The sequence below is a fragment of the Chamaea fasciata genome, unplaced genomic scaffold, assembly GCF_029207755.1.
Source record: "Chamaea fasciata isolate MVZ Bird 193981 ecotype frontalis unplaced genomic scaffold, bChaFas1.0.hap1 SCAF_25, whole genome shotgun sequence".
NCBI lineage: Eukaryota > Metazoa > Chordata > Aves > Passeriformes > Sylviidae > Chamaea > Chamaea fasciata.
This window is the reverse complement of record NW_027094110.1, coordinates 2,063,935-2,085,630: the sequence shown is the minus strand read 5'-3', so window position 1 is coordinate 2,085,630 and position 21,696 is coordinate 2,063,935. Positions and strand designations below refer to the sequence as shown.

General features: G+C 49.5%; 1 protein-coding gene across 1 annotated transcript; it reads right to left on the bottom strand.

The window, feature by feature from the left end:
- Positions 1-29: 29 nt before the first annotated feature.
- On the bottom strand, positions 30-20,936 carry RBBP5 (RB binding protein 5, histone lysine methyltransferase complex subunit). The gene is given in 15 exon segments (XM_066204086.1): positions 30-1,532; positions 6,228-6,422; positions 8,496-8,601; positions 8,603-8,726; positions 10,201-10,270; positions 12,077-12,194; positions 13,160-13,231; positions 14,829-14,982; positions 16,188-16,307; positions 16,422-16,531; positions 17,593-17,755; positions 18,375-18,515; positions 19,539-19,711; positions 20,046-20,071; positions 20,868-20,936. Coding segments are annotated over 15 exon segments (1,617 nt in total). The 5' UTR covers positions 20,887-20,936; the 3' UTR covers positions 30-1,506.
- Between the last annotated feature and the right edge of the window lie 760 nt (positions 20,937-21,696).

The window sequence follows — 21,696 nt, the reverse complement described above, 5'->3', positions numbered from 1 at the left end:
TTTACACTGTACACAGGGAACGCCGAGTCTGGGGTGAATTCCAGCCTTTAATCCAACCTGCAGAGCCTTGGCCGGCGCCTCTGGAATGCGGGGGCTCAGGCCCAGCGCCCAGGGAGGGTTCGGCACGGCAGAGTCACCCCACGAACGAACGAACGAACGAACGAACGAACGGAAAAGGTTAAAAAAACAAAAAGGAATTTTACACTCGTGGTGGTGAATTTCCCGAAACGAACCCGAGCGTCCCCAAAGCCGGGAATGAGAACGTCAGGTTCTGGAGAATTTCAAAACCTCGGATTTTCCAAATGTTTTCTCTCTCTCCTCATTTCTTTTCTTTTTTTTTTTTTTTCTTCTATCTGCACAGTTCTGGCTTCACTTCGCAACTCCCTTCCTGCTTTTAGTGTCTGCAGGAAATTTAAACACCTCCTGATAATTCCAGGAATTCCACCCGGGGGAACGCCGAGAGCAACGAAACTCCAAAGTCTGGGAACAACAACGACAACAAAAAAGGGATTTAGGAATGAAATTTCCTTTTATCAGGACGTTGGCGTGGGATGAGAGGTGCCAGGCTGTGGGTGCTGGGCAGGGGAAGTGCCATTCCCATTCCAACAGGAAATCCTGAAGGGAATAAAAGGTTGGGAACGAGCTGCCAGCTTCCTAACCCACAAGTGGGAAAAACAGAAATCCTTTGGAAAAAAGTTCTGTGGAAAAAAACAAAAAAAAAAAGGTTTTGATTTATCTCCTGGTGAAGGAGGAGCCTGGATATTCCTGGAGGAGCATTTCCCAGGGACAAAACCACTGGAAAGCACGGGAGGGAATTCCAGCAGAGCTTTGGGAATCACAGGCTGGGGGGAAAAAAAAAAAAAAAATAATAAAATTGGAAAATATTTTTCTTTTTTAATCTAAAGCTGCTCCTTCTGCCACCGGCAGAGCGGGAAAAACAAACACCGAACCAAGGCCGATCCCAGAGGGGCCGCAGCTCCTCACATCCCGCTGGAAATTCCTGAAAATCCCGGCTGGGATCAGCGGCTCTGCCCTGATCCTGTGTCAGCCAGGGAAAAGCTGGGCAGGGAGACGGGAATTCCCAGCTGGAAAAGGGGAGACTTCGCCAGGATACAGTCAGGAATCCAAATCCCCACTCTGGGCCCTTCTTCCATCCGGGAATGACGAGAGATTTTTTCGGGAAGATAAAGGTGGAGAAGCTCTGGAGTGGCAGGGAAGGGGGCTCAGGTCACTTTGGGGTCCGGGATTTGTCCCCCAAAAAATCCCCAGCTGGAGCTCAGTCCGTGCCAGCCGTGCCCGATCCGTGCAGGGGCAGCAGGAGGGACGGAGGCTGCTCCCTCTTGCAGAGTCATTCCTGCCCCCAAAACCACTCCCTGAATCCATGGAATTCAGTCTGCGCCAGTCCCGACTGAGAATTCCAGCCGCTTTTTGTTTTCCACGCCGGGGGGGTCGGGGTGGGAGCCAAGAGAAGGAAAAAGGAGAACAGGGAAGAGGAGGGAAGAGTCTTCATAGCAACTCTGAGATTGCACCACCTGCTAAAGAGAGCAGAGATGGAAAAATGAGTGTCCAGCCCCATCCGGAGGCTCCCAGAAATCAGAGAGGCCCCAAAAGGGAGCAGGGGGAAAAAAATGGGAAATGCAGGGCGGGGGGGAAAAATGGGAGAGGGTGAGATCTTGCAGCTAAAAAAGCGGAATTTCAGCACCAAGGGGCAGCTCTGGGATTTAGCGGAGATTCTGGGAGGGACAGAAAATCCTTTGTTCTCCAAACTTACCTGGTGCCAAATAATTTCCAGTTCCCAAAAATTCCCCAGCCAAAACCCCGAGGAAATCAAGCCCCACCTAAGGCTGGGTGAAACCAGAGCAGAGGAGTTTTAGATTTTATTCTAAACTCTCAAAGTGATGAAATTGCTCTTTTTTTTTTTTTCTTAAGGCTGAAAGCTGAGTTTGACACCAAAAAATCTGATTTTTACACAAAAAAATCTGTTTTGAACACCAAAAAAATCTGATTTAAACACAAAAAAATCTGATTTGAACACAAAAAAATTTCTGATTTGAACACAAAAAAATTTCTGATTTGAATACCAAAAAAAATCTGATTTGAACACCAAAAAAATCTGATTTAAACACAAAAAAAAAATCTGTTTTGAACACAAAAAAATCTGATTTGAACACAAAAAAATTTCTGATTTGAACACAAAAAAATTTCTGATTTGAATACCAAAAAAAATCTGATTTGAACACCAAAAAAATCTGATTTAAACACAAAAAAAAAATCTGTTTTGAACACCAAAAAATCTGATTTGAACACCAAAAAAATCTGATTTGAACACAAAAAAAAAAATCTGTTTTGAACACCAAAAAATCTGATTTGAACACTAAAAAATTTCTGATTTTAACACCAAAAAAATTTCTGATTTGAACACCAAAAAAATTTCTGATTTGAACACCAAAAAAATTCCGATTTTAACTCCAAAAAAATCTGAGTTTAACACCAAAAAAATTCTGATTTTAACTCCAAAAAAATCTGATTTGAACACAAAAAAAAATCTGATTTTTACACCAAAAAATCTGATTTGAACATTTTCTGCCAGCACAAGAGAATCAACCCCAGCCCCGGGGATTAGATATTATTATATATTACAATATTATTTATCAATGCAGCTCCCACGTGGAAATCCCAAAGATTTTTCCCCGGAAAACTCTGCTGCAGCCGCGGGTCAGTTCCTGCAGGAAGCGGCAGAACTCACAGAATTCCCATTCCCTGCAGCCGGGGTGGGAAAAGGGAGCCCGGATCCAAATCCCACGGCAATCCGGGATGTGCCGGAAGCCCGAGGAAGAGCTGGGGGCCCAAAGTTTTTTGGGGAATTTTTAGGTAGCAGGTATAAAGAGAAGGAAAAGAGGGAATTCCACGGAATTCTGTGGGTTTGGGATGGAGTCTTTGCCAGCACTGGGATCCACCGGGAATCTGCTGGAGGTCAGGAATTCCAGGAAAAGATGGATTTTTCATGGAATGCCATGGAAAGGAGCTTAAATCCCATCGCACTCCATGGGCAGGGACACCTCCCACTACCCCAGGATGCTCCAGCCTCAATCCTCGGCCACTTCCAGGGATTCCTCCGGGAACTCCTCACCATTCCAGGCAGGAATTTTATTTTTTTTTTCCCTATTTCCCTTCATGCCAAGCCAGCACAGGGCAGCAAAGCCTCAAAGCAGATTTTGGCGGGAGCTCTGCCACCTCCAGCTGAGGGGAAAATTGCGAGTGGAATTTTGAGTTCAAACCCGTTTTTTTTTGAGGAGAAGAAATTCCCGGGTTGGCTCAGGAGCCAAAAGCAGGGAAATAAATCCCAGAGTTTCCTGCACCAACAGCAAATCCACACCAAAATCCTTCCCAAAAAAAGGCTGGAAAAGGAGGGGGGGAAAGCAGAAAAACCTGGGAAAGGGGTTTGGGCTGCTCCGCTGCTGGATCTGGAACATTCCAGAGGGACTGGGAATGGGAAAGGAACTCCAAGCTCCACAGAAAACAAGGAATTAGGGAGAGCAGCTGAGCACAAAGTCACAGTAATTCAAGGTTAATTAGAAACTCGACGTTAATTAAAAAATTCGACGTTAATTAAAAAATTCGACGTTAATTAAAAGTCCAAGCGTTTTTCTGGGAGCACCCCCTGCTCATCCAGCCCCTCCAAGAGGGAAAATCCGAGGACCCAGCCCAGTTTGGGAAGCCAAGGATTGGAATTCTCCTTGGAAATCCCACAGTTCAGCTCCCAGGCCGTGATCCTTCCTCATGCCTGCTGTTAATTATGTTAATTAGCAACGACGAAAGCAAGAATTAACACGAGATTAACGATCTCCAACCCAGCCCTGGGAGGATCTCTGCCATCCTCGAAAACTCCCCCAAAAAATCTCGGAGAATCCCCCCAAAATCCCCTCCCCGAGGCAAATTCCACCCCCAGGTCCTTCCAATCCTGGATTTTTTCCAGGCAGAAACATTCCCGAAGGTTTTGTGGGGTTTTTGTTTTTCCATTCAAAAAAACCTTCCTGGAAATAACAAGGATCAGGACAAGGAGCTGAGCAGGAAGGGGAGGAAAAGAGGGAATAAATAAATCACTCCCGGGCAAACCGAAAACCCACGGCAGCAGCGGCTGGAATCAGGGAAATGCAAAATTCGATCCATCAAATCCATCTTCGGAGGCGGTTTTTATCCCAAGCCCGAGTTCTGGATTAAAATCTTGTTTAAAAAACCCCCTCGCTGCAGGCAGAAGTGGGCTCCCTGTGCTGGGCCTGGAGGAGCTCTTCCCAGAAAAAAAAGGGAAATTGGATAATGGGAAATGTTTGGGACTCAACAGAGGTGTCCCTGCAGCAAAATACGGCAAAAACAGAGGGAAAAACCCAATTTTTCCCTATTTGCAGCAACTGTGAAGGAGGAAAATCCCAAATTTCTCCTGCTGTGCAGGCACTGGAGTTTAAAATGGGATTAAACTGGAATTAAACTGGAATCAAACTGGAATCAAACTGGAATCAAACTGGAATCAAACTGGAATCAAACTGGAATCAAACTCAAACTGGAATTAAACTGGAACTAAACTGGAACTAAACTGGAACTAAACTGGAACTAAACTGAATCAAACTGGAATCAAACTGGAATCAAACTGGAATCAAACTGAAACTGGAATTAAACCGGAATTAAACCAGAACTAAACTGGAATTAAACAGAATCCAAACTGAATCCAAACTGAATCCAACTGAATCCAACTGAATCCAACTGAATCCAACTGAATCCAACTGAATCCAAACTGAATCCAACTGAATCCAAACTGAATCCAAACTGAATCCAAACTGAATCCAAACTGAATCCAAACTGAATCCAAACTGAATCCAACTGAATCCAAACTGAATCCAACTGAATCCAACTGAATCCAACTGAATCCAAATTCAAACTGGAATTAAACTGGAATTAAACTGGAACTAAACTGGAACTAAACTGGAACCAAACTGGAACCAAACTGGAATTCCAGGGCTGCAGCACGGCTGGGATTAGGAAATGCAGCTCCCGGGTTTTATCCCAGAGGTTTTTTTTCCTCAACAAATCATTTTTTTTGTTGCTCCTTTCCCCCCCTGTTCTCTCCACGACACAAAACACGTCACAAACTAACAGCGGAACTCTTCCCCCCTTTCCATTTTCCCCAAAAAACTGACTGAAATTCCGACGTTTCCCGATTTCGGCGGGAGCTGAGGGAAGGAACTAAAGGAATTAAACTGAGTTTGAATTCAGGAACAGCTCAGCAAACTGCAGAATGTTTCCTTATTCCTATTTACCCTCAAAAAAATCAACCCCAGAATCTCATCTTTTATCATTTCTGCAAGAGCTGAAGGAAGGAATTGAAGGAATTAAATTAATTGAATTAATTTTAATTTAGGAACAGCTCTGAACACCCACCAACCTGCCGAATCCTTCCCTGTTCCTATTCACCCTCAAAAACCTACCCCAAACCTGGATGTTTTCTGATTTCTGCAGGAGCTGAGGGAAGGAAGAATAAAACCAATTCTCATTTCAATTAAAATTTAATAATTTCAATTGAAATCATTTTAATTTGGGAGCAACCCTGAGCACCCACCAACCTGCACAATCCTTCCTTTTTCACCCCCGAATCAACCCCCAACTCAGTTATTTTATCATTTCTGCAGGAGCTGAGGGAAAGGAATGAAAACAATTCTCATTTTAATTAAAATTTAATAATTGGAATTTAAATGAGTTTAATTTAGGAAGAGCTCAGCACCCCACCGAACCGCAGAAGCCTTCCCTATTCCCATTTCCCTCGAAAATCCAACCCCCAAACCTGGATATTTTCTGCTTGCTGCAGGAGCGGAATCCTTTCTTTCTTTTTTTCCCCCCCACAAACCGGATCGTTTATCATTCCTCCAGGAGCCGAGAGGGAAGGAAGCGAAGGAATAAAAACCATTTCAATTTCGGGAAAAACCAACCACCAAACGCCTCCAACGCGCAGCACAGGCAGAATCAACCCCCCTCCTCTATTTCCCCCACGCGCACAACCGGATTTCAGCCCGGAAAAAAAAAAAAAACACCCACGCGTGAAAAATCCCTAAAAAAAAAGATTCAAATTTTGCCTTTCCTCGCCAGCAGCCGAGCGGGGAGGGAGGGAGGGATGCGGGGAAGAGCCGGGGGGTGACAAAGCGAGGCCAGCGGCGAGGTGACGGCAGCTCCGTCCTTACCTGTCAGCGGCTGGCCCAGCTCCGGCGGCACTTTGCCCTTGGCCGCTCCTTCCAGGGGCAAAGAGCCGCGGTCGCCTTTGTAGAGTTTCGGTTTGAACGGAGAATCTTTGTCTTTACCTTTGGAGCCTTTGGGCCTGCCCGCCTGCTTCTTCTTGGATTTACCGTCGCCCTTCACGCCCAGCAGCGGGTGCACCTCTGGGAGAGGGGGGGAGAGAGGGGATTGGGGGTCAGGCGGGGGGGAAATGGGGGGAAAAGGGGGGGAAAGGGGAAAAAAATGGGGAAAAAATGGGGGTTTGGGGGTCAGGTGGGGGGGAAATGGGGGGAAAAAGGGGGGGAAAAATGGGGGTTTGGGGGGTCAGGTGGGGGGGGAAATGGGGGGGAAAAGGGGGTAAAAATGGGAAAAAAATGGGAAAAAAAATGGGGGTTTGGGGGTCAGGTGGGGGGGAAAATGGGGGAATAAGGGGGGAAAATGGGAAAAAAATGGGGGTTTGGGGGTCAGGTGGGGGGGGAAGAATGGGGTTATGGGGTGAGTTATGGGGGGAAAATGGGAGGAAAATGGGGGGGGAAATGGGATTTGGGGGTGAGGTGGGGGGGAAATGGGGGGAAAATGGGGGGAAAATGGGGGGAAAATGGGGATTTGGGGGTGAGGTGTGTGGGGGATTGGGGGTTTGGGGTGAGTTATGGGAGAAAATGGGGAAAAATGGGGGTTTGGGGGTGAGGTGGGGGGAAATGGGGTTATGGGGTGAGTTATGGGGGGAAAATGGAGGAAAATGGGGGGAAATGGGGATTTGGGGGTCAGGTGGGGGGGAAATGGGTGGGAAAATGGGGGAAAAATGGGGATTTGGGGGTCAGGTGGGGGGAAAATGGGGCCGGGGGAAAAGGGGGATTTTGGGGGTGAGGTCGGGGGAAAATGGGGTTTGGGGTGACGTTATGGGGGAAAATGGGGGAAAATAAGGAAAAATGGGGATTTGGGGTGAGTTATGTGGGGTAGAACAGGGATTTGGGGTGAGTTATGGGGGGGAAAAATGGGGACTTGGGGTGAGGTGTGGGTAAATGTGGACCTCCAAGCAGTAGAAATCCATGGAAAAAACCCACTAAATCTTGGGATTGGAATCCCCTCCTAAAACCCCGAAATCTTGGGATTGGAATCCCTCCTAAAACCCCGAAATCTTGGGATTGGAATCCCTCCTAAAACCCCGAATCTTGGGATTGGAATCCCTCCTAAAACCCCGAAATCTTGGGATTGGAATCCCTCCTAAAACCCCGAAATCTTGGGATTGGAATCCCTCCTAAAAACCTGAAATCTTGGGATTGGAATCCCTCCTAAAACCCTGAAATCTTGGGATTGGAATCCCTCCTAAAACCCTGAAATCTTGGGATTGGAATCCCTCCTAAAAACCTGAAATCTTGGGATTGGAATCCCTCCTAAAACCCCAAAATCTTGGGATTGGAATCCCTCCTAAAAACCTGAAATCTTGGGATTGGAATCCCTCCTAAAACCCCAAAATCTTGGGATTGGAATCCCTCCTAAAACCCCGAAATCTTGGGATGGGAATCCCTCCTAAAACCCTGAAATCTTGGGATTGGAATCCCTCCTAAAACCCCGAAATCTTGGGACTGGATCCCTCCTAAAACCCCGAAATCTTGGGACTGGATCCCTCCTAAAACCCCGAAATCTTGGGACTGGATCCCTCCTAAACCCCGAAATCTTGGGACTGGATCCCTCCTAAAACCCTGAAATCTTGGGATTGGAATCCCTCCTAAAAACCTGAAATCTTGGGATTGGAATCCCTCCTAAAACCCTGAAATCTTGGGATTGGAATCCCTCCTAAAAACCTGAAATCCTGGGATTGAATCCCTCCTAAAACCCTGAAATCTTGGGATGGGAATCCCTCCTAAAACCCTGAAATCTTGGGATTGGAATCCCTCCTAAAACCCCAAAATCTTGGATTGGAATCCCTCCTAAAACCCTGAAATCTTGGGATTGGAATCCCTCCTAAAACCCTGAAATCTTGGGATGGGAATCCCTCCTAAAACCCTGAGATCTTGGATTGGAATCCCTCCTAAAAACCTGAAATCTTGGATGGGAATCCCTCCCAAGGCCTCAAAACCCCAAAATTTTGGGACTGGATCCCTCCTAAAACCCTGAAATCCTGGATGAGATCCCTCCCAACGCCCTTAAATTCCTGCAATCCTGGGCTGGGATCCCTCCCAAGTCCCCAGAGCCCGGGCCGGGATCGCCGGCGATCCACCCAAGGCACCACCCACCGTCGTTGGGGACTCCCTGGAGCTCGATGTTGGTGGTTTTGGGTTTTTTCCGGGGAATTTGGGGCCCGTCCGAGGAGCCGGGCCGTTTCTTGTCGGGGCCCAGGCCCCTCGTCGGGCAGCGCGCCGGGCACGGCGTCCGGAGGCGGCCCGTAGGGATTCTCCTCGGGATCCTCCACCTCCGGGGCGATGGGCAGGTACAGCAGCGCCCGGGAGTCCTCCAGCTCCTCGTCACTGCGGGGAAGGAATGTCGGGAATGTCGGGAATGTCGGGAATGTCGGGAATGGTGGGAATGCTGGGATTTATGGGGTTTGTAAAGGGGATTTTGGGGATTCTCCTCGGGATCCTCCACCTCAGCACTGGAATCCTCCAGCTCCTCGTCACTGCGAGGAACGAATGGTGGGAATGTTGGGAATGTTGGCAATGTTGGCAATGGTGGGATTTGGGGTTTATGGGGTTTGTAAAGGGGATTTTGGGGATTCTCCTCGGGATCACCTCAGCCCAGGAATCCTCCAGCTCCTCGTCACTGCGGGGAAGGAATGGTGGGAATGTTGGGAATGTCGGGAATGGTGGGATTTGGGGTTTATGGGGTTTGTAAAGGGGATTTTGGGGATTCTCCTCGGGATCCTCCACCTCAGCCCAGGAATCCTCCAGCCCCTCATCAATGTCAGGGAAGGAACGTTGGGATTGTTGGGAATGTTGGGATTTATGGGGTTTGTAAAGGGGATTTTGGGGATTCTCCTTGGGATCCTCCACCTCAGCACTGGAATCCTCCAGCTCCTCGTCACTGTCAGGGAAGGAATGTTGGGAATGGTGGGAATTGGGGTTGATAGGATTTGGTAAGGGGTTTTCGGCATGGGGATGGGGGGGGTGGTAAAGGGGATCTGGGGGTTTTTAGCGGGAATTCTGCAGTTTGTAAAGGGGCCGTCGTGGTTTATAAAGGGAATTTTGTGGGTGTGGCTTACAGAGAGAATTTCGTGGTTAATAGAGGGAATTTTTTGGTTTCTAGAGGGAATTTTGGGTTTTCTAACAGGAATTTTGGGTTTTCCAACAGGAATTTTGGGTTTTCCAACAGGAATTTTGTGGTTAATAGAGGGAATTTTGGGTTTTCTAACAGGAATTTTGGGTTTTCTAACAGGAATTTTGGGTTTTCCAACAGGAATTTTGGGTTTTCCAACAGGAATTTTGCGGTTAATAGAGGGAATTTTGGGTTTTGTAACAGGAATTTTGGGTTTTCCAACAGGAATTTTGCGTTTTCCAACAGGAATTTTGGGTTTTCCAACAGGAATTTTGGGTTTTCCAACAGGAATTTGGGGTTTTCCAACAGGAATTTGGGGTTTTCCAACAGGAACTTTTGGGTTTTCTAACAGGAATTTTTGGGTTTTCTAACAGGAATTTTGCATTTTCTAACAGGAATTTTTGGGTTTTCCAACAGGAATTTTGTGGTTTCTAGAGTGAATTTTGGGTTCTGTAACAGGAATTTTGGGTTTTCCAACAGGAATTTTGGGGTTTCCAACAGGAATTTTGGGGTTTCCAACAGGAATTTTGGGTTCTGTAACAGGAATTTTGGGTTTTCTAACAGGAATTTTGGGTTCTATAACAGGAATTTTGGGTTTTCCAACAGGAATTTTGTGGGTTTTGTAGGGAACGCTCCGCAGAGGTTCACGGATCTCTCCCGGGCGGTTTTTTGGGTCAGCGTTGGAGGCACCTGCTGCAGAAGGCGGCGATGGGATCCACGCTGGTCACGTCCACCTCCTCATCCTCTGCAGCATCGGCACCTGGAGCCAGGGAAAAACGGGAATTACAGGCAGGAAAAACGCCTGGAGCGGTTCCTGTCACAGCAAAAACCAACCTGGAATATTCCCTATTAAAGCAGAAAAGAAAAAACAACAAACAAACCACTAAAAAGTTTCTTGTTAAAGCACAAAACAAATGTCAAATATTTCCTGTTAAAGCACAAAAAAACCCCTCTAAAACATTTCCTGATAAAGCAGAAAACAAACCTAAAATATTTCCTACTAAAGGATAAATCAAACCGAAAATATTTCCTGATAAAGGATAAATCAAACTTCAAATATTTCCTATTAAAGGATAAATCAAACTTAAAATACTTCCTGATAAAGCAGAAAATAAACCTAAAATATTTCCTGATAAAGGATAAATCAAACTAGAATATTTTCTATTTAAGCAGAAAATAAAACTAAAATATTTCCTACTAAAGGATAAATCAAACCGAAAATATTTCCTGATAAAGGATAAATCAAACCGAAAATATTTCCTGATAAAGGATAAATCAAACTTCAAATATTTCCTATTAAAGGATAAATCAAACTTCAAATATTTCCTATTAAGGCAGAAAATAAAACTAAAATATTTCCTAATAAAGGATAAATCAAACTAGAATATTTCCTAATAAAGGATAAATCAAACTAGAATATTTCCTATTAAAGCAGAAAATAAAACTAAAATATTTCCTATTAAAGGATAAATCAAACTTTAAATATTTCCTGATAAGGCAGAAAATAAACCTAAAATATTTCCTATTAAAGGATAAATCAAACTAGAATATTTTCTATTAAAGCAGAAAATAAAGCTAAAATATTTCCTACTAAAGGATAAATCAAACCGAAAATATTTCCTGATAAAGGATAAATCAAACTTCAAATATTTCCTATTAAAGCAGAAAATAAAATTAAAATATTTCCTGATAAAGGATAAATCAAACTTCAAATATTTCCTATTAAAGCAGAAAATAAAACTAAAATATTTCCTAATAAAGGATAAATCAAACTAGAATATTTCCTATTAAAGCAGAAAAACTTAAAACATTTCCTATCAAAGCAAAAAAAAAATAAACCCCTAAAATGATTCACCTTAAAGCAAAAATAAACCGGAAACGTTTTATTGCCGCACAAAATAAAATATTTCCTATGAAAGCAGAAAACAAAGCGGAAGTAATTCATATTAAAACGCCAAACGTCGCTAAAAGCCAACGAACGCGATGACGGGAAGCGCTGAGGTCTGCTGATGGGAGCCAGGAACTCTCCTCATTCCCATCGCTCCTCACATTCCAGGGATTTGGGTGGGTGGGCTGTTCCTTGATTTTGGGCACCACCACGTGGCCAGGAAGGGCTCTGGAGGATCCCAGGGAGGCTGGGAATTCTCTGGGAATTCTCTGGGAATTCTCTGGGAACTCTCTGGGATTCCTCTGGGAACTCTTTAGGATTTCTCTGGGATTTCTTTGGGAATTCTCTGGGAATTCTTTGGGAATTCTCTGGGATTTCCTTGGGATTTCTCTGGGATTTCCTTGGGAATTCTCTGGCATTTCTCTGGGATTTCTCTGGGATTTCTTTAGGAATTCTCTGGGAACTCTCTGGGATTCCTCTGGGAACTCCTCTGGGAATTCTTTAGGATTTCTCTGGGATTTCTTTGGGAATTCTTTGGGATTTCTCTGGGATTTCCTTGGGATTTCTCTGGGATTTCCTTGGGATTTCTCTGGGAACTCTCTGGGATTCCTCTGGGAACTCCTCTGGGAATTCTTTAGGATTTCTCTGGGATTTCTCTGGGAATTCTCTGGGCAGCACCTGTCTGCTCTGGCTCGCTCTTGTCCTCGTCCTCGATGTCGAATTCCGATTCCCTCTCCTCGTATTCCACGTTCTCATCCAGCTCCTTGAAATCTGGGGCAAAAGCACTCCAGTTTTCCTAAAAAAAGAAAACAAAAGGGAAAAAGGAGTTTTAGTTTATGCAAACAGCGCTGGATTCCTTGGGTTCCTCGAATTCCAAGGAATTAAATGTCCTGGAGGGGTTTAAAATCTGGACGTGGGGAGAAGGGAGAGAGCTGGGAATGGCCGGGGGTTGGTTTTTCCAACTTGAATTATTCCGTGGGTCTGCAATGTCCCTGAAATCCCACAAAGGCCCGAAAAATCAAGGGAAACCCCGTAAAAGCATTAAAAATCACAGAAAATCCCATCAAGGCCTGAAAAATCAATGGAATTCCCATTTTAAAAAGCGCGAAAAATCAAGGAAAAATCCCATAAAAGCCTGAAAAAAAATTCAGGAAAATCCCATAAAAGCCTGAAAAAAAAATTCAGGAAAATGCCATAAAGGCACTAAAAACCTATGAAATTCCCATGAAAAAAAAGGATGAAAAATCAAGGAAAAATCCCATAAATGCATGAAAAAAAATCAAGGAAAATCCTATAAAAACCTGAAAAAAATCAAGGAAAATGCCATAAAGGCATTAAAAACCTATGAAATTCCCATGAAAAAAAAAGGATGAAAAATCAAGGTAAATCTCATAAAAGCTTGAAAAAATCAAGGAAAAATCCCAAAAAAGCCTGAAAAATCAAGAAAAATCCCATAAAAGCATGAAAAATCAAGGGAAACCCCATAAAAGCATTAAAAATTACAAAAAAATCCCATCAAGGCTTTCAAAATCAATGAAATTCCCATTAAAAAAAAGCGTGAAAAATCAAGGAAAATGCCATAAAAGCATGAAAAAAATCAAGGAAAATCCCATAAGAGCCTGGAAAATCAAGGAAAATGCCATAAAAGCATGAAAAAAATCAAGGAAAATCCCAAAAAAGCCTGGAAAATCAAGGAAAACGCCCCCAAAGCCAGAACCCCGCAGCCTCGTCCCCAAAGGAACACGCCCAAGGCTGACTCACCACTTGGTTCTGGGCCCATATGGAAACCACCCCGCTGGAAATGGAGGCGATGATCGGCCTCACCGGGTGCCACTGGGAGAGGAGGGAAACAAAACCGTCGTCAGCAAGCAAAATTACGGCAGCCGGAATTCCCAAATCCCCCAAAAAAAAAAAAGATAAGGTGGAGGAGTGACACCACAACGACACGAAGATTCCAACTTCGGGAGGTTGAAAATGACTCTTTTATCCTCGGGATTGTCTTTGGGTTTGTTTTTTTTAATCCTATTTTTACACAGATCAGTCTCGGTGACAAGAAGATGAATTTCTTCAGTCTCGTTGGTCAGAGCAGAGGGACGTCGAGGAGAAGGGAGGGACAGCTCATTTCCCTCCCAGGGAAGAAAGAAAATCCCACAAAAGCAGCAAAGGTCAAGGAGAAGTCCATAAAGGCAGTAAAAATTAAGGGAAATCCAATAGAAGGCATCAAAAATCAAGGAGAATCCCATTATAAAATGCATTAAAATCAAGGAGAATCCCATTATAAAATGCATTAAAATCAAGGAGAATCCCATTATAAAATGCATTAAAAATCAAGGAGAATCCCATTATAAAATACATCAAAAATCAAGGAAAAGCCCATTATAAAATGCATCAAAAATCAAGGAGAATCCCATTACAAAATACATCAAAAATCAAGGAAAAGCCCATTATAAAATACATCAAAAATCAAGGAAAATCCCATTATAAAATGCATTAAAAATCAAGGAAAATCCCATTATAAAAAGCAACAAAAATCAAGGAAAAACCCATTATAAAATACATCAAAAATCAAGGAAAACCCCATTATAAAAAGCATCAAAAATCAAGGAAAAGCCCATTGTAAAAAGCAACAGAAATCAAGGAAAACCCCATTACAAAAAGCATTTTTAAAAATCAAGGAAAAGCCCATAGAGGCATTAAAAATCAAGGGAAACCCAATAAAAAGGCATCAAAACTCGAGGGAAATCCCAGCCCCAGGGAAGGGTTCATTCCCAACCCCGCGTCTAAAGCGGCACATGCAGTCCCGGGATGCTCCGGGCTGGGAGCGACGGTCAGCCCCACAGTCTCCCTGGGACCCTGACAGAAATCAAAGGTTCCACTGCGAGGGCGGAGGGGTAAAGGGGGTCTGCTCTGCCTTCAGCTGAAGGGAAGCCCCAAGGACAGAGGGAGAGATAAGAGATAAGAGCAGAAGGGCTGAGAGCAAGGGGTAAGAAGGGCCAAGAGGCCAAAAGGGGCAAAAAGAAGGGCCGAGGACCCCGTTACAACACGTTCCATCTTCTCCTCTAAGGAATTTTCGACTTTACAGCGACCAACCGGCGCGAGACACAAAACCTACCGACCCTGCGCGCAGCCTGCGAGAACTATTATAATAACAGCAATAATGAATATTAATATCACCGCATTAACCTGCACTCTAAACCCTCAAGATTGCCTTTTCTTATCTACCTTTCCCCTGATCCCTCGGGGGGCGCCGCTCCCCGGACCCCCTTTGTTATCACCCAACCCATCGCCAGCTAATCGCCGTCCTCCTGCCCGCCCTGCCCACATCTCAAAGCCGCCTTTCATTTCCTACCCCCCTCACCGGTTTCGTGTTTTCAGTATTTCCCGTCAGGTAAAAACATCCGCAGCCTTTCCCACCGGGGCATCCCCTTACCGCCACGTCCAGGAGCAGCTCCCCGCGGGTGCCGTGCAGGATCTTCACCAGGTTGCCGATGCTCTTCTCCCAGATGTAGAGCGCGTGCTGCCGCGCCGAGCCCGCCACGATGTACTCGCCGTCCCCCGAGAAGCAGCACTTCTTCCAGGGGGTCCTGCACGCCGGGAAAAAACAGGGATTGGATGCTCCGCCTTCAGCTTTGGGGGTTTTTTTTTTCATCCTTCCCTTCTGTGTTTAGGGTTCGAGGTGTTCCGGGTGAATCCCGAAGGAGGGTTTGTATCCTTAGCGTGGAAATCCCCTCAGTCGCACAGGATGTTCCACAGGGAATATCCCCCAGTGGAAGAGGGCACACCGGGATTATTGATCCAACCCCCAGCCCTGCACAGGTCTCCTCAGTGCATCCCTGAGGGTGCTGGCCAAACGTCCCACAGCTTTTGGGGGCGACAATTCCCTGGGACAACGCCCAGGGAAAAGGAGCAGAGATCCCTGTGCCTGTCCCTGTTCCCTAAATCCATCCCTGTGCCCTGTAGCTGTACTCCAAACCCATCCCTGTGCCCCTCAGCTGTTCCCTAAATCCATTCCTGCCCCCAAACCCATCCCTGTGCCCCTCAGCTGTTCCCTAAATCCATTCCTGCCCCCAAACCCATCCCTGTGCCCGCAGCTGTTCCCCAAATCCATTCCTGCCCCCAAACCCATCCCTGTGCCCCTCAGCTGTTCCCCAAACCCATTCCTGCCCCCCAAACCCATCCCTGTGCCCGCAGCTGTTCCCCAAATCCATTCCTGCCCCCAAACCCATCCCTGTGCCCTCAGCTGTTCCCTAAATCCATTCCTGCCCCCAAACCCATCCCTGTGCCCTCAGCTGTTCCCTAAATCCATTCCTGCCCCCCAAACCCATCCCTGTGCCCTCAGCTGTTCCCTAAATCCATTCCTGCCCCCAAACCCATCCCTGTGCCCCTCAGCTGTTCCCCAAATCCATTCCTGCCCCCAAACCCATCCCTGTGCCCTCAGCTGTTCCCCAAACCCATTCCTGCCCCCCAAACCCATCCCTGTGCCCCTCACCTGTCCCCCAAATCCACTGCTGTTCCTTAAATCCATCCTTGTGCCCCTCACCTGTTCTCCAAATCCACTCCTGCCCCCAAAGCCCTGCCCTCCCCAGTTCCCTAAATTGATTCCTGACCCCCAAACCCATCCCTGTGCCCTCATCTGTTCCCTAAATCCATTCCTGTCCCCCAAATCCACTCTTGTGCTACTCCTCTGTTCCCTAAATCCATTCCTGCCCCCCAAACCCATCCCTGTGCCCCTCCTCAGCTCCCCGAATCCATTCCAGCTCCTCAAACCCACTCCCGCCCCCGGGCTGACCTGTTGACCAGGTCCTGCAGTTTCTGCATGGGCTCGGGCTCTCCGTCGCGGCCGCAGGTCAGGATCTCGCGCCCGTCGTACACGCGGATGATGCGGTCGGCCGTGTTGATCAGGAAGCAGCTGCAGGAAAACGGGGATAAATCACGGAAAACCCACGAAAAACCCCGTCCCCTGAGAGGACCCTGGGGGTGTCGAGCTCTCTGGGGTTTTGGGGTCGCCCCCGGAGGTGCTCACCTCCCTTTGCGGGCGAACTCGATGGATTTTATGGCCGTGGTGTTGCTGGTCCCTGTGGTCACTCTGAAGGAAGCAACAAGATCCTGAGTGTCTGTTTTTAAGACCAAGATCTGAAGATTGAGCAGACAGAGAACAATCAGTGGCTTCACCTGAAACAGAACCCTGGGAGCCCACCTGGGGACACTGCGGGAGCTGCTGAGACAGAAAGGTCAGGAAAACATCCCAGAAAAGTGTCAAAACCAGTCAAAGATCCCAGAATCCCTGAGGCTGGAAAACGCCTGCAGGATCATCAACCAATCCCTCACCTGCTTCCCAACCCTGCAGGCATCTCTGCGCCTGTCCCTGCTCCCCAAATCCATCCCTGTGCCTGTCCCTGCTCCCCAAATCCATCCTGCGCCTGTCCCTGCTCCCCAAAGCCATCCTGTCCCTGCTCCCCAAATCCATTCCTGTCCCTGCTCCCCAAATCCATCCTGTCCCTGCTCCCCAAATCCATCCTGCGCCTGTCCCTGCTCCCCAAAGCCATCCTGTCCCTGCTCCCCAAATCCATTCCTGTCCCTGCTCCCCAAATCCATTCCTGTCCCTGCTCCCCAAATCCATCCTGCGCCTGTCCCTGCTCCCCAAAGCCATCCTGTCCCTGCTCCCCAAATCCATCCCTGTGCCTGTCCCTGCTCCCCAAATCCATCCTGTCCCTGCTCCCCAAATCCATTCCTGTCCCTGCTCCCCAAATCCATCCTGCGCCTGACCCTGCTCCCCAAATCCATCCTGCGCCTTTCCCTGCTCCCCAAATCCATCCTGTCCCTGCTCCCCAAATCCATCCTGTGCCTGTCCCTGCTCCCCAAATCCATCCCTGTGCCCCTCATCTGCTCTCCAAATCCACTCCTGTTTCCCAAATCCGTTCCTGTGCCACTCACCTGTGCCCCAAATCCTTCCCTGTGCCCCAAATCCTTCCCTGTGCCCCAAATCCATTCCTGTGCCCCTCACCTATTCCCAAACCTCTCCCCGTGCCCCTCACCCCTTCGGGATGCCCAATCCCCACCCCGAGCACTCGGTGCCACCTCCAGGAATTCCTCAGGGACCAAGACCCCAAACCCTCCCTGGGCACTCGCAAAGCCCGAATCCCCTCTTCCCCCGGGGGAAATCCCTCCGCTCCTTCCCGAGGAGCAGGGCTGACCTTTCCCTTGGCGTTCCCAGTGTAGATGTATTCCCCTCTGCGGTCAAACGAGGCCACCACGTTGAGGTCGGAGTCGTCGTCCACGGGCAGCACCACGTGCTTGGAGTCGGACAGGGTCAGCATCACCGGGGCTGACTTCATGGGGCAAACCAGCACCCTGTTCCTGGAAAGACGGGGAACCTGGGAATGACAGCCTCTGGGAAAGGGTTTACGGGGGAAAAAAGGATCGAGGCGGACGGAGGAATTCAGGAAATCTCGCAAAAGGATTTCCACGTTTACAGCAAAAACGTATGGAGCAGGATGGAGGAGTTCAAGGCGTTTTGGAAAAGGATTTCCACTTTTGGAGCAAAAAAAAAGCACCAAATGGATCGAGGAATTCAGGATATCTTGGGAAAGGATTTCCACTTTTAGAGCAAAAAAAGCATCAAATGGATCGAGGAATACAGGATATCTTGGGAAACGATCTCCACATTTAGAGCACAAAAAAGGATCGAGCCGGATCAAAGAATCCAGGATATTTCTGCTTTTGTTGTCTCATCTTTAGCACTCAGCCAGCAGAACGCCGTGAAGTTCGGGTCTACTTCAATTTCCCCTCCACCTCCCAGTTTGCGCAGGAATTCTCACCCCAAGCAAACATTTCCCCGCCGACCTCCAACGACTCCCTCCCAAAAAACCCAAACCCAACGGTTACACTCGGAAAACACCCCCCCCCAAAAAAAAACCCCCAAACAACCCCAAAAAGCATCAACTCCCCGGCAGCGGGGGCAGCCCAGGGCACTCACTGGTCGCGCGGGTGGTACTGGACCTTGAGGATGGGCGAGGGGAAGCGGAAGCGCTGGTCGCAGTCGCCGGACAGGACGTCCCACTGCGACACGATGTTGTCTGTGGAGGCGCTGACCAGCTTGTGCCCGTCCCGGCTCCAGCTGTCGGCAGGGAGGGAATGCCCGACAAAGTTATTCCTTAAAAGGCTGCCAGGGGGAAAAGGAGCTCGGGAAATTCCCAATGAAGTTATTCCTTGAAAGGCTGTCAGAGGGAAAAGGGCTCGGGGAATTCCCAGTGAAGTTATTCCTTAAAACACAGCCAGGGGGAAAAGGGCTCAGGGAATTCCCAATGAAGTTATTCCCTAAAATACAGCCAGGGGGAAAAGGGCTCGGGGAATTCCCAGTGAAGTTATTCCTTAAAACACAGCCAGGGGGAAAAGGGCTCGGGGAATTCCCAATGAAGTTATTCCCTAAAATACAGCCAGGTGGAGAAGGAGCTTGGGAAATTCCCAATAAAGTTATTCCCTAAAACACAGCCAGGGGGAAAAGGACTCAGGGAATTCCCAATGAAGTTATTCCTTAAAACACTGCTGGGGGGGGGAAGGAGCCCAGGAAGTTCCCACTAGTTATTCCTTAAAGGAGTCAAACACAGCCGGGGGAAAAGGAGCTCAGAGGGAAACGTGACAGCCCGGAGGGAACAACGGCAGGGAAAACGTCAAAAGGGGAAACGCAATTCCTGACACGAACCACGGAATCGTGGAATGGTTTGGGTTGGAAGGAGGCTTAAATCCCATCCCTCTCCAGCGGCCACTATCCCAACCTGGGACACTCCCAGGGATGCAGCAGCCTCGGATTCTCCGGGAATTCCATCCCAGCCCCTCCCAGGGAAGATCCCCTTCCCAAAACCCCACCCAACCCTGGCGGTGGGAACCCACCCCCTGGGTCCTGTCCCTCCATCCCTTATCCCAAATCCCTCTCCAGCTGCCTTGGATCCCCTTTAACCACGGGAAAATCCAAACATCCCTCTCCTTCCCCTCCATCCATCCCGGGCAGAGCCGCTCCAGCCCCGGCACGTCCCTTCGGACAAACCCGACCCTCCCTTCCCTTCCCATCCCACCGCGGGGAGCGAATGCCGGCGGCATTCCCGCATTCCCGGCGGGATCCCGGCGGGATGCCGGTGCTCACCAGAGGGAGCACACGGGGTGGATGTGCGCGCTGATGATCTTGGCGATGCCGCGGGTCAGGAAGTCCCAGATGACGATCCTGCCGTCGTTGCAGCCCACGGCGAGCAGCGTGCCCCAGCGGTTGAAGGTGCACGTCAGGGCCATGCTGATACAGTCCAGCGTGCCGTCCGCCTCCTGCGGGGACAGCGCGGGGACAGCGCGGGGACAGCGCGGCGACAGCGCCCGGCCGGGCACGGGCAAACCCGGCCGGACCCGGGCAAACCCGGCCGGACACGGGCAAACCCGGCCGGACCCGGGCAAACCCGGCCGGACCCGGGCAAACCCGGCCGGACCCGGGCAAACCCGGCCGGACACGGGCAAACCCGGCCGGACACGGGCAAACCCGGCCGGACACGGGCAAACCCGGCCGGACACGGGCAAACCCGGCCGGACCCGGGCAAACCCGGGCAAACCCGTCCCCGCCGCCGGGGAAGGTTCGGGGGAGGCTCCGGGAGGGGAGCGCGGTTACCTCGGGGTAGTTCTGGCCGAAGGACTCTGCAGAGGAAAAGGGAAAGCGGCGGCTGAGCGAGCGGCGGCCCCGCAGAGCCCGCCCGCTTCTCCCGGCCCCGCTCCGGTCCCGGCCCCGCCCGCTTCTCCCGGCCCCGCTCCGCTCCCGGTCCCGCCCGGTTCTCCCGGCCCCGCTCCGGTCCCGGTCCCGCCCGGTTCTCCCGGCCCCGGCCCCGCTCCGGTCCCGGTCCCGCCCGCTTCTCCCGGCCCCGCTCCGGTCCCGGTCCCGCCCGCTTCTCCCGGCCCCGCTCCGGTCCCGGCCCCGCCCGCTTCTCCCGGTCCCGGCCCCGCCCGCTTCTCCCGGCCCCGCTCCGGTCCCGGTCCCGCCCGCTTCTCCCGGTCCCGGCCCCGCCCGGTTCTCCCGGCCCCGCTCCGGTCCCGGCCCCGCCCGGTTCTCCCGGCCCCGCTCCGCTCCGGGTCCTGCCCCGCTCCTCCTCACTCCCGCCCCCGTTCCCGTTCGCACCGAGCAGCTCCAGGCTGGCCGCGCCCCCGCCGCCCCCGTTCCCAGCTCCCTCCCCATTCCCATTCCCATTCCCATTCCCATTCCCATTCCCATTCCCATTCCCGCCACCTGCCGGTCCCGCAGCGCCCCGCTCGTACCCCGTCCCCATTCCCGCTCCCTCTATTCCCGCTCCCGCTCCCTCTATTCCCGCTCCCTCTATTCCCGTCCCCGCTCCCGCTGTTCCCTCTCCCGCTGCCATTCCCGTTCCCGCTGCCCCTGTTCCCGTTGCCTCTCCCGCTCGCGTTCCCGTGCCCGCTCCCTCTCTCCCCGCTCCGCCCGCACCGAGCAGCTCCAGGTTCATCGCGCCGCCGATCGCGCTCGCTCCGCTCCCGTCGCCGAAGGACCCGGCGGGGCCCTGCCCGGGCGCCGCTCCGCACCGTTCGCCTGACCCACCGCCGCTCCTCTCCTCGGCCGCGGCTGGCGGCGCCTCCCGGCCCGGCTCCGCCCGCCCGTTCCCGCGGCCTCGGGCGGCGGCGCCGGTGGCTCCCGGTGCGGCGGCGGGGCCGGGAACGCGCGGCGGGGATCAGGCAGCGCCGCGGGCAGCCCCGGCGCGCTCCGCGGAAAGGGCCGGCTGGCTCCCGCGGCCGCGCACCAAGGTTCCGGGTACGGGGAGCGCCCGGCAGGGGGCGGTAACGAAGTGACACCAATAATTAAATTAATTACAATTCTTATTAGTGGAATAATTAACTGAAATACCACAGGGGGGAAGCTGGGCCCTTGCGGGTATTGCGTGGATTTCTAGTGGAAAGGACAGGCTGCTTTTGGAGAAAAGGAAAAAAAATAAAATAAAATAAAATAAAATAAAATAAAATAAAATAAAATAAAATAAAATAAAATAAAATAAAATAAAATTTAAATTAAAAACCGAAAAGAAAATATAAAAATAAAATAACAAAAATATAAAGTAATATGTTAAAAATAATGGAAGAAAAATTAAAATTAATGAAAATTGAACATAACATAGAAAAAATGATTAAAAATATTAAATAAGATATTAAAGAAATGAAATAATAATATAAACCCTGATTTAAGGGATAAGAGGCCGTGGAATCTCCCAACACCAACCCCAGGCAGGCAGAGAAAATAAACTTGGGACAAAACCCTGGAGATT